Raw genomic sequence first — 23,848 nt, 5'->3', positions numbered from 1 at the left:
AATGTAACGATGTAAAGATACAGGGAGACTGACAGCACAGAGAGAAGCAGGGCAGAGGGGCAGAAAGCAGGTTTCTCTCTAAAAGGAGTCTCATTTCTATTCTTCACCTTGTAGACAAAAACAAGCTATGTTATGTTATGTTACCTTTGACACAAAGTACTTTAGATATCTACAGGTTAGTTATTTGTTTGACAAATGGAACTATTTAAAATGGATTACATTAGATTATTTTTCAGCCATCCAGGTAATGGATATTATTGATATTAGCCTATATATTGACAATATAAGAGAATACAAGAATAAAAAGGCACTAACCCCCCCCCCCCCCCCAACCCCAACCACAAATACATTAAAATTTTGTGGGAAACACTGAAGAGCTAAAAAAAAAAAAAAACTATCACTTCAGTACATCTTCAGTACATCACTTTAAACCCCACTTCCTTCAACAGGAAAACGTGGTTAACCTGCTGTAGGACTTATAGCTGCTTATTCTTGTTTTTGTCAAATGATTGTTGACAGGCATGGCATCAATTTATGCTCTCTCATACACAGCAATTATGAATCAAAATCAACTCAAAATCCAATTCATTCTAACATTTCACATTATTTCCAAACGAAAAATCACTATGATATTCCTATAGGGATTTACAGAGTGTCTGTGTCCTCAATAGTGAGTTAATAGAGACCTTGTTGTGATGTTTTTGTATTTTTTCCCCCTATCATATCATAATATTCCCATAATATTCATATTACATAGGCCTAGGTATTACAGCGCTGTGTTCACGGCCATACTGAAAAAAAAAACCATTGCGTAGGCCTATGTGAGAGAAAATACTTCAAAATGTATCAAAATGTATTTGTCCATGTAGATGACATTGATTTAAAATATTTTTGGACAGTGGAAATACATTTTCCTCCCCTGTCGATGCTATATCACAGCTTCTTTCCCGACCTAAATAAATGTCAAAACGGATTTCTTTTACACGTACAAATTTTTTTTTGCCATGTCAACAAAATAAAAACAAAACTTGAACTGAAGACGTGTCATCACGCACGTCTTCAACGTCGTAATTTTAAGTTTCGTTCTCTTCAATTCAAGATTTTGTGTTTATTTTTTGGACATTAAATTAATCTACACACATTGTTTTGACAATTTCGGCATACTTGAAAACGCTTTTTGTCGTGTGAAGTGTGTTTAATTTTGCCTTTTTTCTTTTTCTTGCACTAACCTCCATCCGAGCCGGTCGGCGCGACTCCCAGCAGACACATCGTCGTTATAAAAGCAGAGATTGAACCCAGATCCATCTGGCGGCTCTGTTCGGGTTTAAAACCGGTTTGCCATTAAACCCGAGCAAGGTGAACACCATTATCTCAGCCCTCCTCCGGGTCCTGCGGCTTGGTTTCTGTCACTTTGGTTTCGCTTTCGCTGCCTTGTTCAACCCGCAGCTTCTGTTCCCGCCCTTCCTGGGTTTTACCTGTTCTGATTGGTCGACGGGAGCGGCAATGTTTAGTCCCGCACCGACACTTCTGGACTATCATTAAATTAGATGAGGTGACATTTTGTGAAGAAAATGAATGTGCTAGCTTCATTGAAAAGTGTCTTAATTTTTAAGAAAGAGTTTAAATGTGTTTATTGCTTACTTGGATGTTAAGCAATTGAATGAGATTAAATTAAACTGATTTTTGTAAATACAATGAACGTATCACATCATGTTTTATGTCTCCTACAGGTTCTAAGTAATTACTAGTGGTTGCTAGGTGACCGGACAGATCTCTGTCGGTGTTACTACGGTGTAACGAGGGAAGCTCGTATTTACCGTCTTTCTCAGTGGACTTGAACGCAGCACTATTTCGCGGTCCTCCAACCGCCAGGCGGCGGAAGACCGTAAAGTGTCGGTAAACGTCGTTGACTGTTGCGCTTAGTTTTGTTGTTGTGCTGCTGCCTTCCGCTGCATGCAACAAGGAGCTAAATGTGCTGATACACCTTTTATAACACATGTAGTTTAATTTGGTTAATGTCCAGATATTTCTAAAACCGGTGAGTTGAAAGCAAGGCGACGTCAATAACACGAAGTTATGCTAATGTTTCTTTCACATCGGCTAATTCGTTAAGACAGACTGTTTAGTTAAGTTAGCTCCAGCTAACGGTAGCTAGCCAGTTCCCCCTGACCCGCTCAGGTATCCAGGCAGATAATCTATAATATTGATTAAACAGTGATTACTTAGTGATTTATACAGTTGAAAAATGAGTCGGAGATGTTATGCACGTGCTGAACTAAACAGCGTTAAGCGAAGCAGCCGTTAGCCTGCTGCTAGCGTCCAGGTCGGACCTCCATTCCGTCCCAGACTGCAGCCCGGGTCTCTCTGACAGGACAGCGAGGTGACTTTAGACTATTAAGTTGAATCTGAGTGAAAGTATCCTCTGCTTCTAGGCTAACAGAAGCTCTTCAGGGCAACAATGTCGCTTTACGACGACCTGGGCGTGGCGGCCAGCGACACCAAGACGGAGGGCTGGTCCAAGAACTTCAAGCTGCTGCAGTCCCAGCTGAAGGTGAAGAAGGCGGCGCTCACCCAGGCCAAGGTAACAGACAGCTGACAACTGACAGGCCGGGGGGGGGGGCTGAAGTGAGACCTGCTGCAGGAGCTGGAGTCAGGACTGACTGTGTGTGTGTGTGTGTGTGTGTGTGTGTGTGTGTGTGTGTGTGTGTGCAGACCCAGCGGATGAAGCAGGCCACGGTCTTGGCTCCTGTCATCGATCTGAAGAGAGGAGGCTCCAGTGACGACAGACAGATCACTGACACTCCACCACACACTGCTGCTGGACTCAAGGTGATGAGCTGCTGCTGACTCTGTCTGTGGTGTTTATCTACTGACTGTCTGTCTGACTGTCTCTGTGTCTGTCTGTGGTGTTTATCTACTGACTGTCTGTCTGACTGTCTCTGTGTCTGTCTGTGGTGTTTATCTACTGACTGACTGTCTGACTGTCTCTGTGTCTGTCTGTGGTGTTTATCTACTGACTGTCTGTCTGACTGTCTCTGTGTCTGTCTGTGGTGTTTATCTACTGACTGACTGTCTGTCTGTGGTGTTTATCTACTGACTGTCTCTGTGGTGTTTATCTACTTACTGACTTACTGACTGACTGTCTGTCTGTGGTGTTTATCTACTTACTGACTGACTGTCTCTGTGTCTGTCTGTGGTGTTTATCTACTGACTGACTGTCTCTGTGTCTGTCTGTGGTGTTTACTGACTGTCTGTCTGTCTGTGGTGTTTATCTGCTTAGTGACTGACTGACTGTCTGTCTGTGGTGTTTATCTACTGACTGACTGACTGACTGTCTGTCTATCTGTGGTGTTTATTACTGACTGTCTGTTTGTGGTGTTTGCTGACCGTCTGTCTGTCTGTCTGTCTGTGGTGTTTATCTGTCTCTGTCTGTCTGTGGTGTTTATCTACTGACTGTCTGTCTGTCTGTCTGTCTGTGGTGTTTATCTACTGACTGTCTGTCTGTCTAGTGCAGCTTTAAACTGTTATATATAGATTGTAAATAAGAAGGTAAATTCTTCCTGATGGAGCCTTAAATGAGAATGCTTTGAACTGAATTACTGAAGAGGCTTAATTATTATTTCTTTCTCTCTTTTCTATGAACTGAGCTAATTGGGAAAACCCGGAATGCTCATATGTTTTGTTTCTCACACACACACACACACACACACACACACACACACACACACACACACACTCTCTCACGCCGGCTGTCTGTGTGCGTCAGGACGCGGCGCCGGGCGGCTTCTCGTCGGGCGACGTCCTGATCCCGCTGGCGGACGAGTACGACCCGATGTTCCCCAATGACTACGAGAAGGTGGTGAAGAGACACCGAGAGGAGCGGCAGAGGCAGAGGGAGCAGGAGAGGCAGAAGGAGATCGAGGAGAGAGAGAAGTACGGCAGCTGCAGCGGGACAAAACTCAACACAGAAATATAATCCAGGAGAACACAAATACAAATTGGTGCAGATAAAAACGGCTTCTAAAAACTGAAAATATCCCGCCGTGAACAGAAAGAAAAAAACAAAACTTAATTCATTCATTTGTTTTCTTGACTGAGGATCATAGTGCAGTGGTTCTCAACGTGGGGTCCGGGGACCACCAGGGGTCCCTGAGGGGGTTCCAGGGGGTCCCCAGCAAACTGATGAATTGTTAAACTTCAGCATTATTTCATTTACAAGAAGTGAACACAGTTAGAGAATGTAGAAGAATGACTGTTCTGATCATAGTTTCTCTGTTATCTCTCTACCTGCAATACAGACAGTCATGGAGTTCTGGACAAAATCAGATCTGACAATAAAAATATTCTCAGATTCGGGTCCGAGAGACAAAATCTCATCAAATGGGGGTCTGTGGCTGGTAAATTAAGGGGCGAAAAAGGTTGAGAATCACTGTCATAGAGGGCTAGACCATCTCCCAGCATGCATTGGGTGAAACAAAAACAACGGGGTGACAAGTTAATTCACAACAGAATCTGCGAAAGCACATCGTGGAAAATGGTAGAACAACCAAAAAATATAAGTCTGTAAACTGAAAAAGTTAAGTAATTAAGTAATATTAATCTGTAGAGGATATATATATTTTTTTTTTTCTTGCATTATTCCACTGTTACAAGGCAAATATAAACATCTTTTATTTCAATTTCAGCACAATTTAGTGTAAAAGCTTAAAAAGGAAGTGAATGAAAATAAATTTAGAAGCAGTTAGTGTGAATTCCATCGCTACCATGCTGGTTTTAACCTGGAGCTCTGTGTGTGTGTGTGTGTGTGTGTGTGTGTGTGTGTGTGTGTGTGTCAGGAAGAGGAAGGACCGGCACGAGGGCGGAGCTCCGAGCGGATTCTCTCGCTTCCCGGCGGCGGAGGGCGACTCGGACGAGGACGAGGAGTACGAGAAGGAGCGGAGGAAAAGAGGCGAGTGGATCTTTTTTTATTGTCTTATCCTGTTTCTTTGGTTTTTGTGTTGAGGTGAGATGCTTCATGAAGCCGTTCAGTCAGGAATGTGCTTTTCCTCTTTCCTCTCTCTTTTTTTATCACTTCACTGTAGAGCTGCATCATTATGGAAACCAAATGATCTTACTGCACTTTTGGATGGAACATGGATTTTCAATTTTTCACTTTTTTGAGAGCAGTATTTGTCAAAGTAGCAGCAGCTAGAAAGTTTTCACTCTTACGTCTCTCTCTCTCTCTCTCTCTCTGTCTCTCTTTCAATTCAATTCAATTCAATTCAATGGTGCTTTATTGGCATGACAAAATGTACACATTTATATTGCCAAAGCATATTACATGTGTATAACAATATGAACAATGTGAACAGTGTGAAACAAGTAAAATAGAAACATTACACTATTACTACTGTTACTACAATTGTAACATCAATTATATACAAATGTAAAAGGACAAAAAAAAACAAAAAACTCATTCTGGGACTGGTTTGAAGTGTGAGTGAGTGTGTGTGTGTGTGTGTGTGTGTGTGTGTGTGTGTGTGTGTGTGTGTGTGTGTGGGTGGACGGGGTGCTCACTCGCTGTCCCTCAGATTGTGGCATGTCACAATATATTTAGCTGCTGTGTTGCAGCTTGTCTTCTCCTCTCCCAGTAGGACGGCTAGTTTGCTGATGTCAGGGAGGCTTCTGAAATTTGGGTGGATCTGTTCGATTTTTGGGTAATAGTAATTTCTAATTTGGTTATATTTAGGACAGGTGATGATGAAGTGCAGCTCTGTCTCCACCTCTCCCGTGTCGCAGTGTGAGCACAGCCTCTCTTCTGCCGGCAGCCATGTTTGTCTGTGTCGGCCTTTTTCCACGGCCGGGCCGTGCTCACTGAGTCTGGACTTTGTCAAGGTGGTTCTCAGTTTGGTCTCAGTCACTGTGTGCAGATATTCTGCCACAGTGTTCTGTCTTTTTAGGGCCAGATAGCATTGCATTTTATTTTGGTTTTTAGTTTGTGTGTCCCAATAAGTAATATAATTTAGTTTTTGTTGAGTTATAATTTGGTGGATTCTGATGTTCTGGTCCTGAGGCTGTGAAGTGTTAGTGCGTGTTAGTGAACTGAGCGTCAGGACCAGCTGAGTGAGGGGACTGGTTCTGGTTTTGCTCAACTCTTGGTACTGCAGGGCTTTGTAATGGTATGAGTGGGGGTCACTGTTTTTCAAATGTTGCCAGAATTTGATCTTTCTCTCTCTTCGTCTCTCTCTGTCTGTCTCCTCTCTCTCTCTCGCTCTCTTTCTCTCTCTCTGTCTCTCTCTTTCTCTCTCTCTGTCTCTCTTTCTCTCTGTCTCTCTCTTTCTCTCTCTCTCTGTCTCTATTTCTCTCTCTCTCTGTGTCTCTCTCCCTCTCCCTCTCTCTCTCTCTCTCTCTCTCTCCCTCTCTCTCTCTCTCTCTCTCTCTCTCAGGTATGGGTGGAGCAGCCATCGCCCCTCCTTCATCGCTGGTGGACAGAGACGGTGAGTCGGCTCCGTTCAGCCTGGATCGTGTTTTTCTTAATCTGTGTGCAAATAAAAAAAAGTTTTCACAAGGATTTCCACCCTGAAGTGTTGATGTGATGCGAACCGTCTCCCGTCAGGCTCGTCTTCCTTCTCCTACGAGGATGAAGGTCGTCCTGCCAGAGGCTCCAAGGCCGCCATCCCCCCGCCCGTCTACGAGGAGTCGGACCGGCCGCGCTCGCCGCCCGGACCCACCAACTCCTTCCTGGCCAACATGGGGTGGGTGGGATACAACACACACACACACACACACACCATTGATATGCAATGTATGGGATATACTGGATTTACTGCCATTTACTTCTAATACGAGATGAGATTTATTCGCTTTCTGAAGTTGTTTTAATAATAATAATAATACATTTAATTTGAGGGCGCCTTTCAGGACACCCAAGGTCGCCTTACAATGCATAAAAAAGAGAAACACACTCGAAACAGATAAAAACAGTGAAACATGGCAACAACAGCAGCATAGACAAAACAAATGACAACAAAATGAGTGGGCAGACACGTATAGGAGGGGGAATAAAAACAGTAAAACTGTAAGGATAAAAGGTTTTGAGTCAAAACACAGCTGTAAATTCACTTTTTTTTAACCTGCAAAACTTAGGAGCAGCTGCAGAAATTTTGACACCCCTAAAAAATTTAAGAAGCACCAAATTCGCCGGTGCTCAGCTGTGTGTCGTCCTGCTAGCAACGAGTCCCGAAGTTTCCTCTGGACTTCAAACAGCATTAACGCAGCATCAAGCCCTTTGGCCTTTAAGCCCGGCCGCCTGTTCCACCATTACTGACGTGAGAGGACAGACTACTAAAACTACACATTTCTCTCTCCCATAATGCATCACTGGCTGTCGGCTAGGTTTGACAAATCAAACTTTTACCGTAGCCTGCCGGTAGACGCAGCATTACATCAGAAGCTGTAAAGGCTTCATCCGCTCGAGAGCTAACTGCCGACAGAACAGAAGCGAGTCTTAAGGTGAAGTTTTCATCCATTTTTATCGTTAACGTGGCTAAAATTGTTTCTGTCCGGACAGAAAAACAAACCAGAGCTGCCGTTCCCGGGGCGTCGTGTGTTGTCACACTCGGAGCCAACTGAATGGCACAAAGTCTCCTTTTGGTCTGGCGAGAAATTCTCCAGACCTCCGTTAGTTTGAGATTAGTCCAATGCTGAGGCTTTCATTCAACCAGTTAGCATTGCTTATTACTGTGCTCCGTTTTGGTTCTGTTTTCACCTGCTAGTCATTTTGTCTGTCAGCAAGTCTGTCTCAAAAACTGAAACTCACCGGACAGATTAGGGATGCACCAATTTTCAATGCCGATACCGATTATGAGTATGAAAGTTTAAGTATCGGCCGATACTGAGTACAGATCCGATCCATTACTTTTACTGAACAGTGCAGGCTTACTTCCTTACTTTGGGGTCAATGGACAAAATTATTGAGATAAAATCCTTGTTTTTCCCACTGTTTGAGAAATACAGGCTTCTATGTGCCACAAATGCATAAAATCAAGACAGTTTGCTTTTATTTCTTACATGTTACTCATGGCTTTCGGTATCAGATTTTAGTCTTGGGTAAAATCTCCGATACCGATATTCCATTTTAGCCTGGTATCGGCACCGATACCGATACCAGTATCGGTATCGGTGCATCCCTAGGACAGGTCAGCCTCGGGCAAAGAAACAATTGATTTGATTTTGGTCGTGATCCGATCTGAATCTGGGATTTAGCCAGAACTGTGAAGCCAACAGAGACAGAGGCTTGATTCCAAATCCTAAGGCGGCGTTTGCAGGATGGAGAAATCAGTTTAGCCAATCGAAAGGCCTCAAGGTCTCCTTAATCTAACATTTTGTGGCGAGAAAGTCTCCAGACCTCCGTTAGTCACCTCTGGGCGTCTTGGGCGCCCCTCTCCTGCTCTCGCCCCAGCGTTGTTTTCCTAACTCTTCTTCTCTTCTCTTCTGCATGCCGGCAGAGGTACGGTGGCCCATAAGATCATGCAGAAGTACGGCTTCAGGGAGGGCCAGGGCCTGGGGAAGCACGAGCAGGGCCTGAGCACCGCGCTGTCTGTTGAGAAGACCAGCAAGAGAGGAGGGAAGATCATCATCGGAGACGCCGCCGAGAAACGTAACTACGCCCTCCGTGTTTTCTGTCATCTCTCTCTCTCACGGTCAGCGTTGGATATTTCTCTCTTTCTTTCTCTATTCTTCGTTCCCTCCCACTCTCTGCTTTTATCTAACGGTTGCAAAAAAAAGCCGCTTCCTCTTTCTCTACGTTTTAAATGTCTGTTTTTTTATTCACGCATTATTCTGTCAGCTGCATGGAAAGTGTCCTGTCCTCCTGTCGTCTCTGTCGTCTCGCCTGTAGATAAAACCGTGGTCTTCTAGTCGCGTTCGGTTGTAGTTTCATCCTCAGTGAAGTTTCACTGTCACTGTTTTTACGTCTTTCATCCATCAGTGACGCCGTTTTCAGCCTCAGTTTAGCATCGTTTGGCTGTCTCCCTGTGGTTTTGTGTGTGTGTCTTTGTATTTTATCATTTTGTGTGTGTGTGTGTGTGTGTGTGTGTGTGTGTGTGTGACTGAGCAGCAGGATCCAGCCAGTCAGGTGCTGCTGAGACTTCAGGCGGAGGCTCTGCAGGTTGGCCTCCACTCCCATTTTATTTCTCCCATGCACATAATATCCTGTCATACCCTGTTGTCTCGTACTATATATGTGTGTGTGTCTGTCTGTGTGTGTGTGTGTGTGTGTGCATGCGTACATGTCCGTGCGTGTGCATGTGTGTATATCTGTATGTGTGTGTGTGTGTGTGTGTGTTGTCTCAGTCTCACGCTAACTGAAAGTAGAAATGTTCTGTTGTGTTCAAACCTTTTCATGTGTTAAAAACCCCAAACTGATCCACATTAAAGTGATGCTGATGTTTGATAGTAGCTTGGGTTGTTCAGACTGAAAGGTTTAATAAACATAAAGAAAGAGATTCACTTCCTTTATGTGCTAGAAGTGATTTTCAGACTGTTCCTCCAGACGATGGCAGTGAATGGAGAGAGAGAAAAACACAATTCTCCAGTCTGCTCTACAGATCACAGAATCACTGATTTTGGGGGTTTTATCATGGAGGAGAAGATGTTTGCAGTTGGATATGACTTGATACAGAATTAAAAACAATGTTCCAGTCTTTCCTGCAGCAAATGTGTCAGCAAGATCCCCACGGGTCCTTGAAATCCTTGAAAGTTTGTGAATTTGAGAAAAAAAAATCAAGGCCATGAAAGTTTTTGAAAATAGACATAAATAGACATGGGTCATTGAAAGTGCTTGAATTTATATATTTTGTGCAAGAATAGAAATTGAAGTTCTTTTGATTTTTTTTTACTTAACGTTAGTAAATAGCACAGTTGAGAAGTGTTCACACATTCAAGCCTCTCTCTCTCTCTTTTTAATTGTCTGTGAGCTTCTGTAAAGCTGCTAGTTCTCATTATAAAAATTCTCAGTGTTGTAACAGTAATTAACCTTGATCCGCGTCTCAAACTATGCCGTGTTGGGTCCTTGAATTTGAGGGAATTGGGCCTGGAAAGTCCTTGAAAAGTCCTTGAATTTGATGTTTAAGAAGGTGTGGGAACCCTGTGTCAGGTAGTAGTGGCTGAATATCTAAATAAACAAGAGGCACACTTATTGTTTTCTATCTGCTGTTTCTGTTAAAGATGTAGAGTTAAATAAACTAGTTTTCAAAAGGTCAAATTTAATCAGCTCAGTTGTAGGTTAATGAAGGTGGAAGAAGTGGCAAGAAGGAAATAATTAGAGTTAAATCCCAGCGTTTGAGGCAGTAAATGCTGTATGTATTATGGCTTTAAGTTGTAACAGTTAACTTCATTAATCAAATAATCTGCTGCTCACCGGCTGCAGTGTTCACTTCTGCCCAGCAGGCGTCGCTGTCGGTTTACGGGTGTTTTACAGGCACTAGAATCAGCATTCTTATATATTCTCTCACTGTCATATCTCAAATTATATAGTAGTGAAATTGAAGTATTCCTCATTTAGCCGCTGGTCTGTTGGTGTCAGTGTAGTACAGATTCAACCAGGCGAAGAGTTTCCTTCCAAAAGAGAAAATGAAACGTCCTGCATTTTGAAATAATGGATACCTGCCATTACAAAATTATTGTAATGAAGTTGGGAGTCGTCTTAAGACCTTTCCTCGTAAAATAATTCTGTTTTTGAGGATATAACTTTTGTGTTTTTGAATTACTGAGTGAATTTCAGGCTGGTGTAGTTTTTACAAAATGGATATACGGGATAAGGATTTGGAATGAGACACTTGAAATTAGAGAAAAGAATTAGAGGTTAGAGAAACTGGCTCGTGATCAAAAAGTCGCCGGTTTGAATCCCTGGACCGCTTGGGACGAAAAAAATAAAATCTGGGTGGGAAAAGCGAATAATGAATACTACTTCCAGTTGATTTTTGTATTTACACATAAGAAAAAGAGACGTAGTTATAGAAGCCATAAGCTCATATGGAGAACTTCCCTGAAATTAAAACAATAATATGATATTGGTAATAATTGATGCAGTTTGGACACATCCCAGCATCATAACACATGCACAGATAGAGAAAGGGGCCAAAAAATAAGTTTAATTTGTGTATATATTTGTGTAGTAATATCCATCTGCTCAGTGTCCTCACAGTGTGACAGTAGTGTGTTCCTCTGCTAACCAGTAGACAGTAACTCTTCTGTTCTGGAGGAAAACACACATGTGACCGTCGTCTCTGTTTTCGTCCAATCAGCGGACTCCAAGAAGTCGGAGGCCAATCCGCTCACAGAGATCCTCAAATGCCCAACCAAAGTCGTCCTGCTGCGGGTAAGGCTTACTTACTGTGTGTGTGTGTGTGAAATGTGTGTGTGTAGTCTACAAAGATACCAAAAGTCCTTATGGTATCTGTGTATTACAATATTATTCTTCAAAAGTGTCTTTGTTAGAAATAGACACACAGTTCTTCAGAGTGCAACACAGAAAAAAAGGTGAAAACTTCTCTGTGTGATCAGGTTGTGGAAATGAGTTGTTTTTTTTAAATGATTAGCATAATTTTGTTTCTGACACCCAGCTTTGCTCCTGGGTCAGATCTAGCATCAGTTTCAGTGGGCGTGGCAGGTAAAGAATGGCTCTTATTTGAATAATTACCATATTCAAGGCTGGTAATTTGCATCAAATACAGACTTGTGATACAGCTGCTGCTGGACTGACAGCAGATGAGGGAGTTTGATGGAAAACACACTGCAAAAAATGACAAGCTGTCCAGTGATTTTCTTTTATTTCCAGACCTATCAGCTTATCTCATGATATTTTTAGTCAAATTCTCTCTCTGCACTGGCAGATAATCTGCTGGTTTCAGTAAATTTCACTTGATTCATGCCAATATGACTTCTTCTTTCAAGAAATCATCATAAATCAATGAAGAAAATCTGGAAACAAGAAACTTTCTCCAAGACAATTTCACTTTTACCAAGAAAATGTCCTGAAGCAAGTTACATTCTCCTGGGAAAACAAGTCAAATTCGTTGAAACCGGTAAAATTATCAGTCAGTGCAGTGAGATGATTTCACTAAAGAAATCCTAAAATAAGCTTGATGAGTTTGGAGACGAGAGAAAATAACTGAACAAGTCTGTCTGAGAGTTTTCTGTCCTGATATCATCCTAAATCGTGTTTGGGGAGTAAAATCACTTAATTTCAGCGGTGGAAACGACATTCCCTCCCCGCTCAGACCGAGCTTCAGCCGTATTCGCGCGGCTCTAATGTGACCCGCAGACGACCGGTGATTTTTAATAATCTGTGCAGATCGTCAATAATTTTAACGTTAAAGTTCCGGCGCAAATTACCTCCCATATTTTGGTGAAGTCAAGTTTTTCCCTGATGACACTAATCCCGTGCGAATCCAACTCTCGGCATTTTCAGACATCATTTGTTTTTGTTTGGAGCACAATTTCTTTTTCTTATTTGTCTTTTTTTTTTTTTTTTTGATGATTTCTCTCTTCCTCCTGTCATGAAAGATGGAGGCAGCAGTGGAATCTTTAGCGGACGGTTTTGAATAAAATTTTAGTGCAAACTCCCAAGTTTTGTCAGGAAGTGACAATTTTTAAAATCTTCACTTTTATCCAGTTGTATCCAGGTCACACATGATTTCAGCAAAGTTCATTATCCCTAGAAATTAGAGGTATTTTCTTATAAATTACCATAATTTTGTTTCTGACACCCTGTTCACTCCTGAGCCGGATCCAGGATCAGTTTCTGTGGGTGTCACAGTTTTAAGAATGTCTCTTTTTTTTTGGATAATTAATGTATTTTAATGCTGGTAATTTACGTCAAATACAGATTTTGATCCATGAAATCACAGAGTTTGGGGGCAAGTCATTAACATAACAGCGGTCCGTGTGAATAAAGCTCGTGTGTGTGTGTGTGTGTGTGTGTGTTTGCTCTGCAGAACATGGTGGGTCGAGGAGAGGTGGACGAAGACCTGGAGGGAGAGACGAAAGAGGAGTGCGAGAAATACGGCAAAGTGATCAAATGTGTCATCTTTGAGATCGCCGGCGTGACGGACGACGAAGCCGTCAGGATATTCCTGGAGTTTGAGCGGGTGGAGTCGGCCATCAAAGGTCGGTGTGTTTTCTGTTTTTTGGTGTGTTTATTTGTCGGATTCGCCGGCTTAGATGTGCATCTGTGTACTGTAGCTCTTGCCTGAATGAGACTTAAGCCCTTTTTTAAAGCCTGATAAGCTGACAGCAGAAATTTGACGCTCCACACTTGACTCTTCGGTGGAAACACGGCAGGCGGCAGATTGACATTAACAGTGTTTGATTGCCGGTTCTGCAGTTTGCCTCGTGTGTGTTTGGAGACCAGCTACACTACATAATATTCATATTTTGTCCACACATCTGAACAGTGGTATTCTCCTGGCTAAATTACCCGCTTTAGATGTTGGTAGGGATGGGAGGATATAAGATTTGATCTTTTATCGCGATAAAAACACACTAAAAACACAATTTCCATTATCGGGATAATCGTGAATATCCTCACGAGTGACTTGAAACAGCTGTCTAGCTCACTAACGTACAGTCCTGTTGATTTCCTGATTTATTTTGAATTGCCACAAGGGGGAGCCGGCATCTTTCCAGTCAGTCGTCACCATGGCTGAAGGCTCGGCTTGCCCGTTGTATCCCACACACACACAAAAAAGTTAAATCGGACATGTGGAAATACTATGGATTCAAAACTAAGGGAGGACAGAGAGATGAGGAGCCCACCTGCAGAACTGTGATTACCTGCTGGGTGTTGGCGAGAGTCTGAATCTGTCCTTGTTTGTTTTTCACTAAAAAGGATGTTCACAAAAAAAAAGATGTGTCCTATGATGCAATAAAAATATTTGTTTCTTAACAAAATGTAAGGTAAAGTGATTCCAGTATGTTTTAGTGCCATTTTAAGAGTTGATTATCGGGATAATATCTTGAATCGCAATTATTTTGGCCAGGATAATCGTGACATGAAATTTTCATATCGTCCCATGCCTAGTTGTCGGTCCGATACTACAGGCTGTTTTTGGATTTCATTGATTTCGTCTTTTCCTCCTGTAACCTTCAACAGGAGCAGCTTGATTAGAAAACATGCATCTTGTCCTTTTGCCTCACAAATAAAACGACTTTTTTGGTCCTTGATGCTCCAAACTTGAAGCGACCTCGGTGCAGACGCGTCACGATGAGAACGAGTGTGTGTGTGTGATGATTCTGCCTTCACCAGTTCACTCTGCGGTCTGTCTTATGTCTGAACATCTAAGAAACTGATTCATTTTTAATACCGGCTTTATGTAATAATGACGTTTTATATGCAATTGCATAACCGCTCCATTAATGTGCTGTGAAAGTGTGTCCCGCTCTAAATGGGTCGGCCCAGATCAGAAAGAAGGTGAGACTGGTTTCCCTGAGGTGTTGCATCACACCTGGCCCAGCAACCCAGCGTCTCCCTGAGGTGCTGCGGCGCCGCGCTTACATCACAGCGCCCGGAAAGCAGGACAGACATGGAAAAATATAACGATACGATACAGCTGTAGGTGGTAATGATGAGATACTTTAGAGGAAAGACGGGGAGGTCAGAGGTCGGGGTCTGGAGCCGGTAGGGAGTCGGCAGGTCGGCATCGGGGGTTTGAACCGGCTCCTCTGGATTTCCCCTCTGTGATTCTGTTAAATGTAAACGTCACTTTGGAAATAAAACCTTCAATTTGTCTCTTTGGGTAAAAGCTTCAGCTTCAGCTCGGACTCGTCAGCCTCTGAAGTTTGTCACTCGTCAGAACTGACATCATTTAAACCCGATCTCACCCAAAACCAAAACACATGTCTACCAACATCAGGTTTCTGTATCCAACTGAATCTTCTCTCAGAGGTCCCGTGTAGGGCCGGGCGATATGGACAAAATCGAATATCACAATATTTTTTACCAAATACCTCGATATCGATATTGTATAATATTGTAGGGATGACTACTGGTGCTTTCACAAAATATTTACACAATGAGATTTTTGATAAATAATCATCAGTAATGTGGATATAATGACTAAGTGGGTAAAGGCAAATAATAGAACAGCTGGAACAGTCTGGTAAGGAAAATGACATCACTTTCCTGTAATGCAGCCTTTAAAACCAGGAAAAGACAACACTTATTCCATATCACAATATTACGATATCCAAAATCTAAGACGATATCTAGTCTCATATCACGATATCGATTTAATATCAATATATTGTGTCACACTAACACTTTAGTGAGAACATGACCTTAAATCTGTAGGTAACTGTGTCAAAATGTCATTTTCTCTGTTAATTTGATTGATACATTATCAGTGAAATAAATCAGAATACCAATATCTGTGTATGGCCAATACAGGTCAATAATTTTGCAGCGCTGATATGTCAGAGCCTCTAATAACGCCCTAGCAACAACTAGTGATCAACTAGCAGCCACCTAGTAACACCCTAACAACCAGTAGTGATCAACTAGCAGCCACTTAAGAACACCTGAGCAACCAATTGTAAATGTCTAGTAGGGCTGCAACTAACGATTATTTTCATTGTCGATTAATCTGTCGATTATTTTCTCGATTAATCAATTAGTTGTTTGGTCTATAAAATGTCAGAAAATGGTGAAAAATGTCGATCAGTGTTTCCCAAAGCCCAAGATGACGTCCTCAAATGTTTTGTTTTGTCCACAACCCAAAGATATTCAGTTTACTGTCATAGAGGAGTAAAGAAACCAGAAAATATTCACATTTAAGAAGCTGGAATCAGAGAATTTTGACTTATTTTTCTTAAGAAATTACTCAAACCGATTAATCGATTATCAAAATAGTTGGCGATTAATTTAATAGTTGACAACTAATCGATGAATCGATTAATTGTTGCAGCTCTAATGTCTAGTAACCAGTAAGTAACACCCTAGTAACCAGTATGTAACACCCTAGTAACCAGTATGTAACACCCTAGTAACCAGTAAGTAACACCCTAGTAACCAGTATGTAACACCCTAGTAACCAGTAAGTAACACCCTAGTAACCAGTAAGTAACACCCTAGTAACCAGTAAGTAACACCCTAGTAACCACCTAGTAACACTGTGACAGCCACTGTTAACCACTGTGCAACACCAAGTCACACCCTGCTGCTGCTGAGGGGATCCAGCAGCTTGCAGCTCGCCTACACCTCTTCAGGAAATGTTGCTTTCTAGTTCAAACATGTAAACAAGTCTTGGTTAGTTTGGAAATTGTGCAAAAAGTTATAAAAAGTATGGGAAAATATTGTGCTGTCCCAATGTACATATGACAACACCGTTTCTGTGGTTCTAGACCCCGTCGTCTCACACAGATTTGTTTGAGATTTGTCGCTGTAAAGAATAATCTTCATGTACAGAGTGATGTGGCAGAGTTACCAAAATACTGAAGTCAAATCAAGAAATGAAGGAACAGTATGGAGCTTTGAAATTGAAAGTGGCTTCAGCCCTGATAAGAGCATCAGCTAAATGTCAAAAACAAGTAACGCTGTTAAAGAGGCTCAAACACACAGAGTTCAGTTCAGAGGCTCTCTGTGTTCACTCCCTGTGATGAAGAGTCCTGCAGCAAGGCATGAAATGTGCTGACATGGTCTGTCATAACTGTCCTTGGAAGAAAATGGATTGGACCCATTACTGCATTGGCACACACACACACACACACACACACACACACACACACACACACACACACACACACACTGAGGTCATCCTCTGATAAGGTTAACTGCTAGACAGGACAGAATGAACGCTGTGTATCTCAGTCAGTCAGTCAGTTCTTTAGAGGAAGGTTCCCCCCGGGTGTGTGTGTGTGTGTGTGTGTGTGTGTGTGTGTGTGTGTGTGTGTGTGTGTGTGTGTGTGTGTGTGTGTGTGTGTCTGAACTCAAGTCTTCAGGACAGCATCGATGTTGATTTCCCGGGAAACTTCACTGATGTCATTATTTCTCCCAAGAACGAACCGATTTTCTTGCTCTGTCTTTATCTCCGACGCTCGCAGACAAGCAGCATCATCCAGCCAGTTTGTTCTGCACAAAACAAATCATTTCTTCTTCAACCAAAACACCCTCCAGTAGTTAGTTGTTTTTCTTCTTGGTGGATAACCAGCCAATCGTAGACGAGGTGACGTCACCTCCAGATGTTTCCAGCAGCTACAGTGGAGTTTGATATGAGAAAATGTTTCAGGATGTAAAACATCAGCGGTAAACGTCAGGTTTTGGTGTCAGTCCCTCAGAATCAAAGAGCGAGGGCTTCTTTCTAGAGCCGCCATTTTGCACCGAGAGACGTTCAACAATCATACAGGGAGAAATCCATCGTAGAAGAGGAGAGAGACCAGTTTCTCCACCCCAGGAGCAGGAGAGAGACCAGAATGCACTGCAGCAGAGAGACAGGTTGAGGGTTTGAGGGGACGCGACAGAACTGACCGCTGAATGTCCAAAATTTCAAGCTCTTTCTACGCCCATACGCCTGACTGAAAACAACAACTTCACGCTCCTTTGACGTGTGTCTCTGGGGGTTGTTGAAAGGCATTCTGGGAAATGTAGGAAATCTGTAACTGCAGAAGTAGACGAGGCAGGTTGAGGGAAAGTGGGTTCACCAGAAAATGACAACTCTTCATCACTAAATAACTCCTGCAATGTATTCAATATTCATATTCTCTCTCTCTCTCTCTCTCTCTCTCTCTCTCTCTCTCTCTCTCTCTCTCTCTCTCTCTCTCTCTCTCTCTCTCTCTCTCTCTCTCTCTCTCTCTCTCTCTCTCTCTCTCTCTCTCTCTCTCTCTCTCTCTCTCCTCCCTCCCTCCCTCCCTCCCTCCCTGTAGCTGTGGTGGATCTGAACGGACGGTATTTCGGCGGTCGGGTCGTCAAAGCCTGCTTCTACAACCTGGACAAGTTTCGGGTGTTGGACCTGGGGGAGCAGGTGTGACGTTCACCTGGACAGACTCCACACACACACACACACACACACACACACACACACACCTCCTCCTCTCCACCTGTAAATAACCCGTCCCTTTTTATATTCTCTGAGTCTGTATGTAGTGAAGAGTCGACCCTGTAGGTTTTTTTTTTTTTTTTTAGCCGTGATGAGAAACGTCTCATTGAACTCAAAATAAAGGGTATAAACTTGACATCTTTGTCCCTGTATGATTATGACATGCAAACGACAATAAACGACTCTTTTGCTTTAAAACGATGTTGCTCTGTTTTCATTAGCATGTCCTCAAAGTCTTAAACTATATTATCCAAAACTAAATATGGCAGTTTAAAGGATAAGGCTGGTGTTTTTTAATGCATTTCTTATTGTCAACAAATCCTATGAAAATAGCCATAGAACTCCATTGTATTAAAAAACTATTAAATAGCCACTATAGGAATATTATAGGAATATTATTTCATCATCACGATGCACCGGGCCGGCCGACTTTTTCCTCAAACGACTTAATAAGCCGACCGTAAACACGCTTTCCATCTCAGGAAAGTAGTTCCGTAGCACAGAAAATAGTCCCCGGGGTAATGAAGAATTTGTTCCCATTTGATTTGGTAATAACTACAACAGTCTGACTTTTCATGGTAACAGTTAGCGATTTTTAAAATGTAAACTATGTCTTTGTGAGCTGTATTTAAAGGTTTTTATCTTACAATTGGAGCCAATGACTTCCGGGTTGAAGGCTAAAAAGGGAACGTGGGAAGTCAGAAAGTAATGAGAGGAGAGCAAACACATTGTTGATTTTGTTATTTTCATAGGATTTGTTGACACCAGCCGTATCCTGTAAGTCTGAAATTCTTCTTCGGAGGTCTTCAAAATGTTTCCCCCTCCACTCGAGTCAGAAACCAGCCGAGTCACTCTGACTGGGCTGCAGTTGTTTTCAGTTATAAAATTGTTCCCATTTTTCATTCTGGCCATAAAAGAAGTCTTACAAAGGCATGAATTTGTGCCATGCAGATGACAAGAGACACGACTGTTTTGGTTTAAAATGATCTGTCACTCTGTTAATTTGTCTAAACGTTTTCATCAGTAGTTCTGTTGCAGTTTGTCTGCAGATCCTGAAAGTCTTAAAATGTCTTTAAGTATATTATCCAAAAATAAATATGTATTATAACTCTGACATTCTTCTTCGGGGGTCTTTAAAATGTTGTTTCCCCTCCACACGAGTTAGAAATCTGCCGAGTCACTCTGACTGGCCTGCAGTTGTTTACAGTTACAAAATCAGACTTATATTTCATTCTGACATAAACGGACATAAATTTAACTTAATGAAACCTGCAGACTTCCTGTTCTGGAGCAGCCGAGCCTTCTGAAAAGCCTAGTTTCCTCTCTCAATCTTCGTCTGACATAACGGCGTCCCGAGGGCTCGCCCGTCTTAACTTAGCCCAGGAGCATGATGGGAAGGGGTGCTGGGCCGGTGAGCCTCATTCAGAGCTTGCGTAAGAGCGCCGGGCGTCCCCGGGGGTCCGGAGGAAGACGCAACGCCGCGTCCCGGCGGAGAAGGTTTAATTCAGATCGAGGAAATCGTGTTGGATAACAGAACAGAGACCCGACTCCCTTCATTCATTCATTCATACTGGAGGGAGGGGGGGGAGGTGAGGGGGGGGGGGGGGTCAAAGGTCGAGGGGAGAAGCGGAGGGCTGAAAACAGACCCAGAAACTGGATTATCTTGATATTGGCCAGTCGATGTTTTCCAACCTCTAATCTGATGCGGCTTGATTGCGTTTCATTATTAATATTATGGGTTTCAGTGGAGAGTTTCAGGCTGCGTTCAACAGCCAGCGTGTTCTGATCGGTTTCTCTGAGCTCTGCAGCGTCTCCTCCTTCAGTTCAGTTGGTTTGTCCAGGTGAGAACGATGACCTTTGACCTCTGGTGGCACCAAATAACGGCAGCGAGAGCCTCAGTCCTCCGAAACCGCCCCGAAACACAAGGGATTATGGGTAGAAGGAGACGGAAAGCCTAGCAGAACAAAATGAAGTCTGGACTGATGCTCATATTCAGCTGTTTCTTCATGTGTTCTGAACTGGTATGAACACCACAGAAGAAGAGACAGACAAGTCCATCATGTTAGATAAAGTTACAGGAAGTGTAGTCTCTAACCAAAACTCTGTCCAATAAACAAGCTGCTTGTGAGTCATGTGACTTTTGTTTACAAGCTTTGATTGGCTGATACTAAAGATACTAAATATCATCACAACCTTAATTGATGTTGTACTCATTTTCCATATCTGACTCCTAACAAAGTGCTATCATAAATATATAAATATAAATATATACGTGTGCTGAGTTGAGTTTTGTTAAGTTTAGCTTTTCAAATCATTTAATTTTGTTCCATTCTTATTTTATTTTCTCCTATTTATGTTTAAATACAACAAACACCACCAGTCAACAGTCTGACTCCTGACTGAATGTTCTGTGTTTCATTCTCTTAAATCCATTTTGATCTAAAAGCTTCTGCTTAAATGCTTGAAATTAATTTCTTAGACAAATATAAATAGTGAAGTTGATCCTATGTATGAATTTCTTTCCAAAGCCTTTGCCTTTCCATCAAGGCAAAGAATCTAAAATATAAGATAGTTTTGATTTGTTAAACACTTTTTTGGTCGCTGCATAATTCCATTTGTGTTATTTCATAGTTTTGAGTCTTTACTGTTATTCTAAAATGTGGAAAAATAGTAAAAATAAAGAAAAATGTGGTGTGTTCATACTTTTAACTGGTGGTGTACAGTTTTTGCTTGTAACATGCACTTGTGTGTTCTGTAAGGTGTAAAGTTAAAAGTCAAAAAACAAAAACAAATAGATAATGAATATCTGCAGCTTCAACCCAAACGGAGGGTTTGGAGGTCAAGGCCGGGCTTGTTTTGGGCAACAGGTCGACCTGCAGAGGTTCCTGTGTATTCCTGTGTGCAGGAGGCAGGCGTGCGGGCGGGCGATGGAGCGAGCGTGAGCTGGACGTGCAGCCGAGCGGAGCGACGCGATTGGCTGCCGACAGCAGAGCGACATTTAAAACCCTAACCTAAATACCAGCGTGTGTGACTTGAGACCGGGTCAGGAGGTCTGGACGCCTGTCTTAAAGTGGACCGGGGTCACTCAGTCTGTGTGTGTGTGTGTGTGTGTGTGTGTGTGTGTGTGTGTGTAGTCCTCCACTGCATCTTGACACACAACCAGGGAGAGTAACAGCAGTTGTCCAGTCCAGACTTGAAAAATGAAAACAGAGTACAATACTTCAGTAAAAACATACCGAAGTAAAACTAAAATTACAGACTCAAAAAAGTACAAATTCACAAAAAAGCGACTCAATTACAGCAACGTGAGTAAATGTAATTAGTTCCTTATACTCTTGACGAACTATATTCCCTTCCACAACAATAAAGAGTTGAATGGAAGTGAATCTCATGACCTGCTCCAGGATTAATCAAGAGTTTTCCTCACACAGATCTTTTACTCACCTTTTATTTAACCAGGTCTGTCCCGTTTGGATTAATCAAACCTGTTTTTCAGAAGGAGACCCGGCCCAGACAGCAGCTGCAGGACTTGACAGCAAATTTGTAGACGAGCAACTTGGAGCATAAATATAATGAAAATCACAGCGAGGGTCGGATTTGCTGTATAGGTGAGAAAGAGAAGGAAATGCATTCTACTTTTGGGGGGGAAAAGTTAAAAAATCCTTTGTTTATATCAGCAGATCCACCTGATGAAGACGTAAAATAGTGTTTTTTCAACTTTTACACACAAAAGAAGAGCGCCTTTTAATTAAAACTTGAACTTAAAACACACCGCTGCCGCTCCTTCCAACACAGATGATGCAAGTGTGTGTGTGTGTGTGTGACTCCGCATCATCAGGCGGAAGGAAGGCCGTGGTTTTCCCCTTTAAAAAAAAAACACAGAAACTGGATCTGTGTTCCCGCGGTAACAAGCAGCTTTATCTGTGAAACACTTCTCCAAGGCAAAGTTTAAAAAGTGCTTCGATATCAAAGACAAACAAAACCCGGGTTTCACAAGAACTGACGCACGTTTTCCCCACAGTGAGGAACCTGAAAGATCCTAAAAAACCACCGGAGATTGACAGAAGCGAGGGAGAAAAGATCATTTCCAAATCATAAACGATGTGGAAAAACTGTTCACAAGTCACGGGTTGAGTTTAAGGTTTTGAGTTTTTTATTATTCCACTGGTATTCCTGAAGAGATTCCTTAAGAAAACCAACAATAGTAATCTTCGAATAGGTTTTAGGAGGGTAAATACACACATTCCAGAGCGTTTGGTGAAAAATTCAACTCGATAAAGAAAGTGGGAAATAAGTTTGGCCGGAGATTTGACTGTTTCCAACTTCACCTCCTTCAAGTTGAGGCAAAACTTCTGGAAGTTTTTAGAAAACAAAAAAAAGTTGTGGAACTGGTTATTAAATTATTTTGAGTTAGGCAGCCTGGAATATTTTTTTTTTTTTACAGTGCAGCCAAACTAAAAGTCCCAATACTGCAGGAATATTAATACTGAAACCATGGGAGATAGAAAATACATAAGTACCAAGCCACTATAGGAATATTATAGGGATATTATAGGAATATTATAGGGATACTATAGGGATTTATTTCCTTCAGGGTGCACTCTCTTTCAGAAAACAAAGATTTTAACTTTAAAGTTTTATACTGTGTTTTAAAAGTGCTGTGTAGCAGTAGATGGTGTGTGTGTGTGTGTGTGTGTGTGTGTGTGTGTGTGTGTGTGCCTCCCTGTTCATCTCATCTGAATCTATTTGCATCTCACTTCTCATGCAGCAGCTGAAGGTTCTGAGCTGAAATGTGGAAACTGCACTTTACTTTTTTATTTTCTTCTGTTTTTCTCAGCCTGCAAGTCCCCGAAACACGAATCAAACACTACAGACTCTTAACAGTCTAAATACTATAAAACTATATTATATGAATAATAATGAGCATATTTTAATGTAGTCTAGTTTCATTTCCATACATGTGCAGAGGAGTCAGTGATGTCATGAGGAAGCAGGCTGTGCTGCTCTGCACGTTTGACTGTGTGACTCAGTCTGTCCATCAGTCCAACATTTCACCGCTCAGTGTTGCATCACTGTGTTGAATAATGTTAGAGGAAGCTGCAGAGGGGACAGACACACACACACGCACACACAGACACACACACACACACAGGTACAGAGACACACAGACTGGATGAAGCCTTTAAAAAAACAGTGATGAGAGGAGAAACCTTAACAAAAACATAAAAATTAAAATTACCAGTCTATTTCTACTACTACTACTACTAAAAATAAGTTACTAAACACAATAAAAACTACCAGTATAGCCTACATAAGAAATAAATCACATAAAAATATAAAATTACTACTAATAATAATATAAAAACTTTGCTAATTTAAACAAGAAATATATAAAATACAAAATCAAAAATGAATAACTAATTAAAAAAAAAGACTAATTTGTATAATAAATAAATACTACTACTCCTAGCCTACTACTACTACTACTACTACCAATAATAATAATAATAACTTAATGAAAACAATGAAATTACTAATTTGTAATACATAAAAAATACTAGGCTATAACTACTACTTCTTCTACTACTTTTAAAATAGTAATAATACAGCTGTATTCTGTTTGACCCTGATACCACAGCCTGCCGCGGGGGGGCGCAGTGTCCCCCGGTATGACAGGGATGAGGGGGGCAGGTGTCGTCATCACAGTCACGTTGGCTCGCGCTCTACCGGAGTTAAAAGGCGGATGTGGGCCACGGCCCGGCAGAAGATTAGCCCGA

The 23,848-nt window shown here is 41.9% G+C and overlaps 2 protein-coding genes across 5 annotated transcripts in view; one reads left to right on the top strand and one right to left on the bottom strand.

Annotated features, from left to right (window-relative positions):
- il15ra (interleukin 15 receptor subunit alpha) overlaps positions 1–1,393 on the bottom strand; it is a 20,992-nt gene extending 19,599 nt beyond the window's left edge. For all 4 annotated transcript variants that reach the window (XM_078281853.1, XM_071896974.2, XM_078281854.1 and 1 more), the window contains exon 1: positions 1,230–1,393. In XM_078281853.1, coding sequence (XP_078137979.1) covers positions 1,230–1,305 — 76 coding nt within the window. In that variant the 5' untranslated portion in view covers positions 1,306–1,393. The remainder of the gene's footprint in view (positions 1–1,229) is intronic.
- A 540-nt stretch (positions 1,394–1,933) lies between these two features.
- rbm17 (RNA binding motif protein 17) lies at positions 1,934–18,235 on the top strand. Its single transcript, XM_078282177.1, has 12 exons — positions 1,934–2,038; positions 2,433–2,581; positions 2,713–2,829; positions 3,767–3,933; positions 4,836–4,948; positions 6,426–6,476; positions 6,596–6,734; positions 8,487–8,638; positions 9,098–9,148; positions 11,286–11,359; positions 12,978–13,149; positions 17,899–18,235. The coding sequence occupies exons 2-12, from the start codon at positions 2,459–2,461 to the stop codon at positions 18,000–18,002; spliced, it is 1,263 nt and encodes a 420-aa protein (XP_078138303.1). The 5' UTR covers positions 1,934–2,038; positions 2,433–2,458; the 3' UTR covers positions 18,003–18,235.
- Positions 18,236–23,848: the final 5,613 nt, after the last annotated feature.

Source organism: Centroberyx gerrardi, chromosome 24, assembly GCF_048128805.1.
Source record: "Centroberyx gerrardi isolate f3 chromosome 24, fCenGer3.hap1.cur.20231027, whole genome shotgun sequence".
Classification (NCBI taxonomy): Eukaryota; Metazoa; Chordata; class Actinopteri; order Beryciformes; family Berycidae; genus Centroberyx; species Centroberyx gerrardi.
The sequence above is the reverse complement of the archived record's forward strand: the minus strand, read 5'-3'. Positions and strand labels throughout refer to the sequence as shown.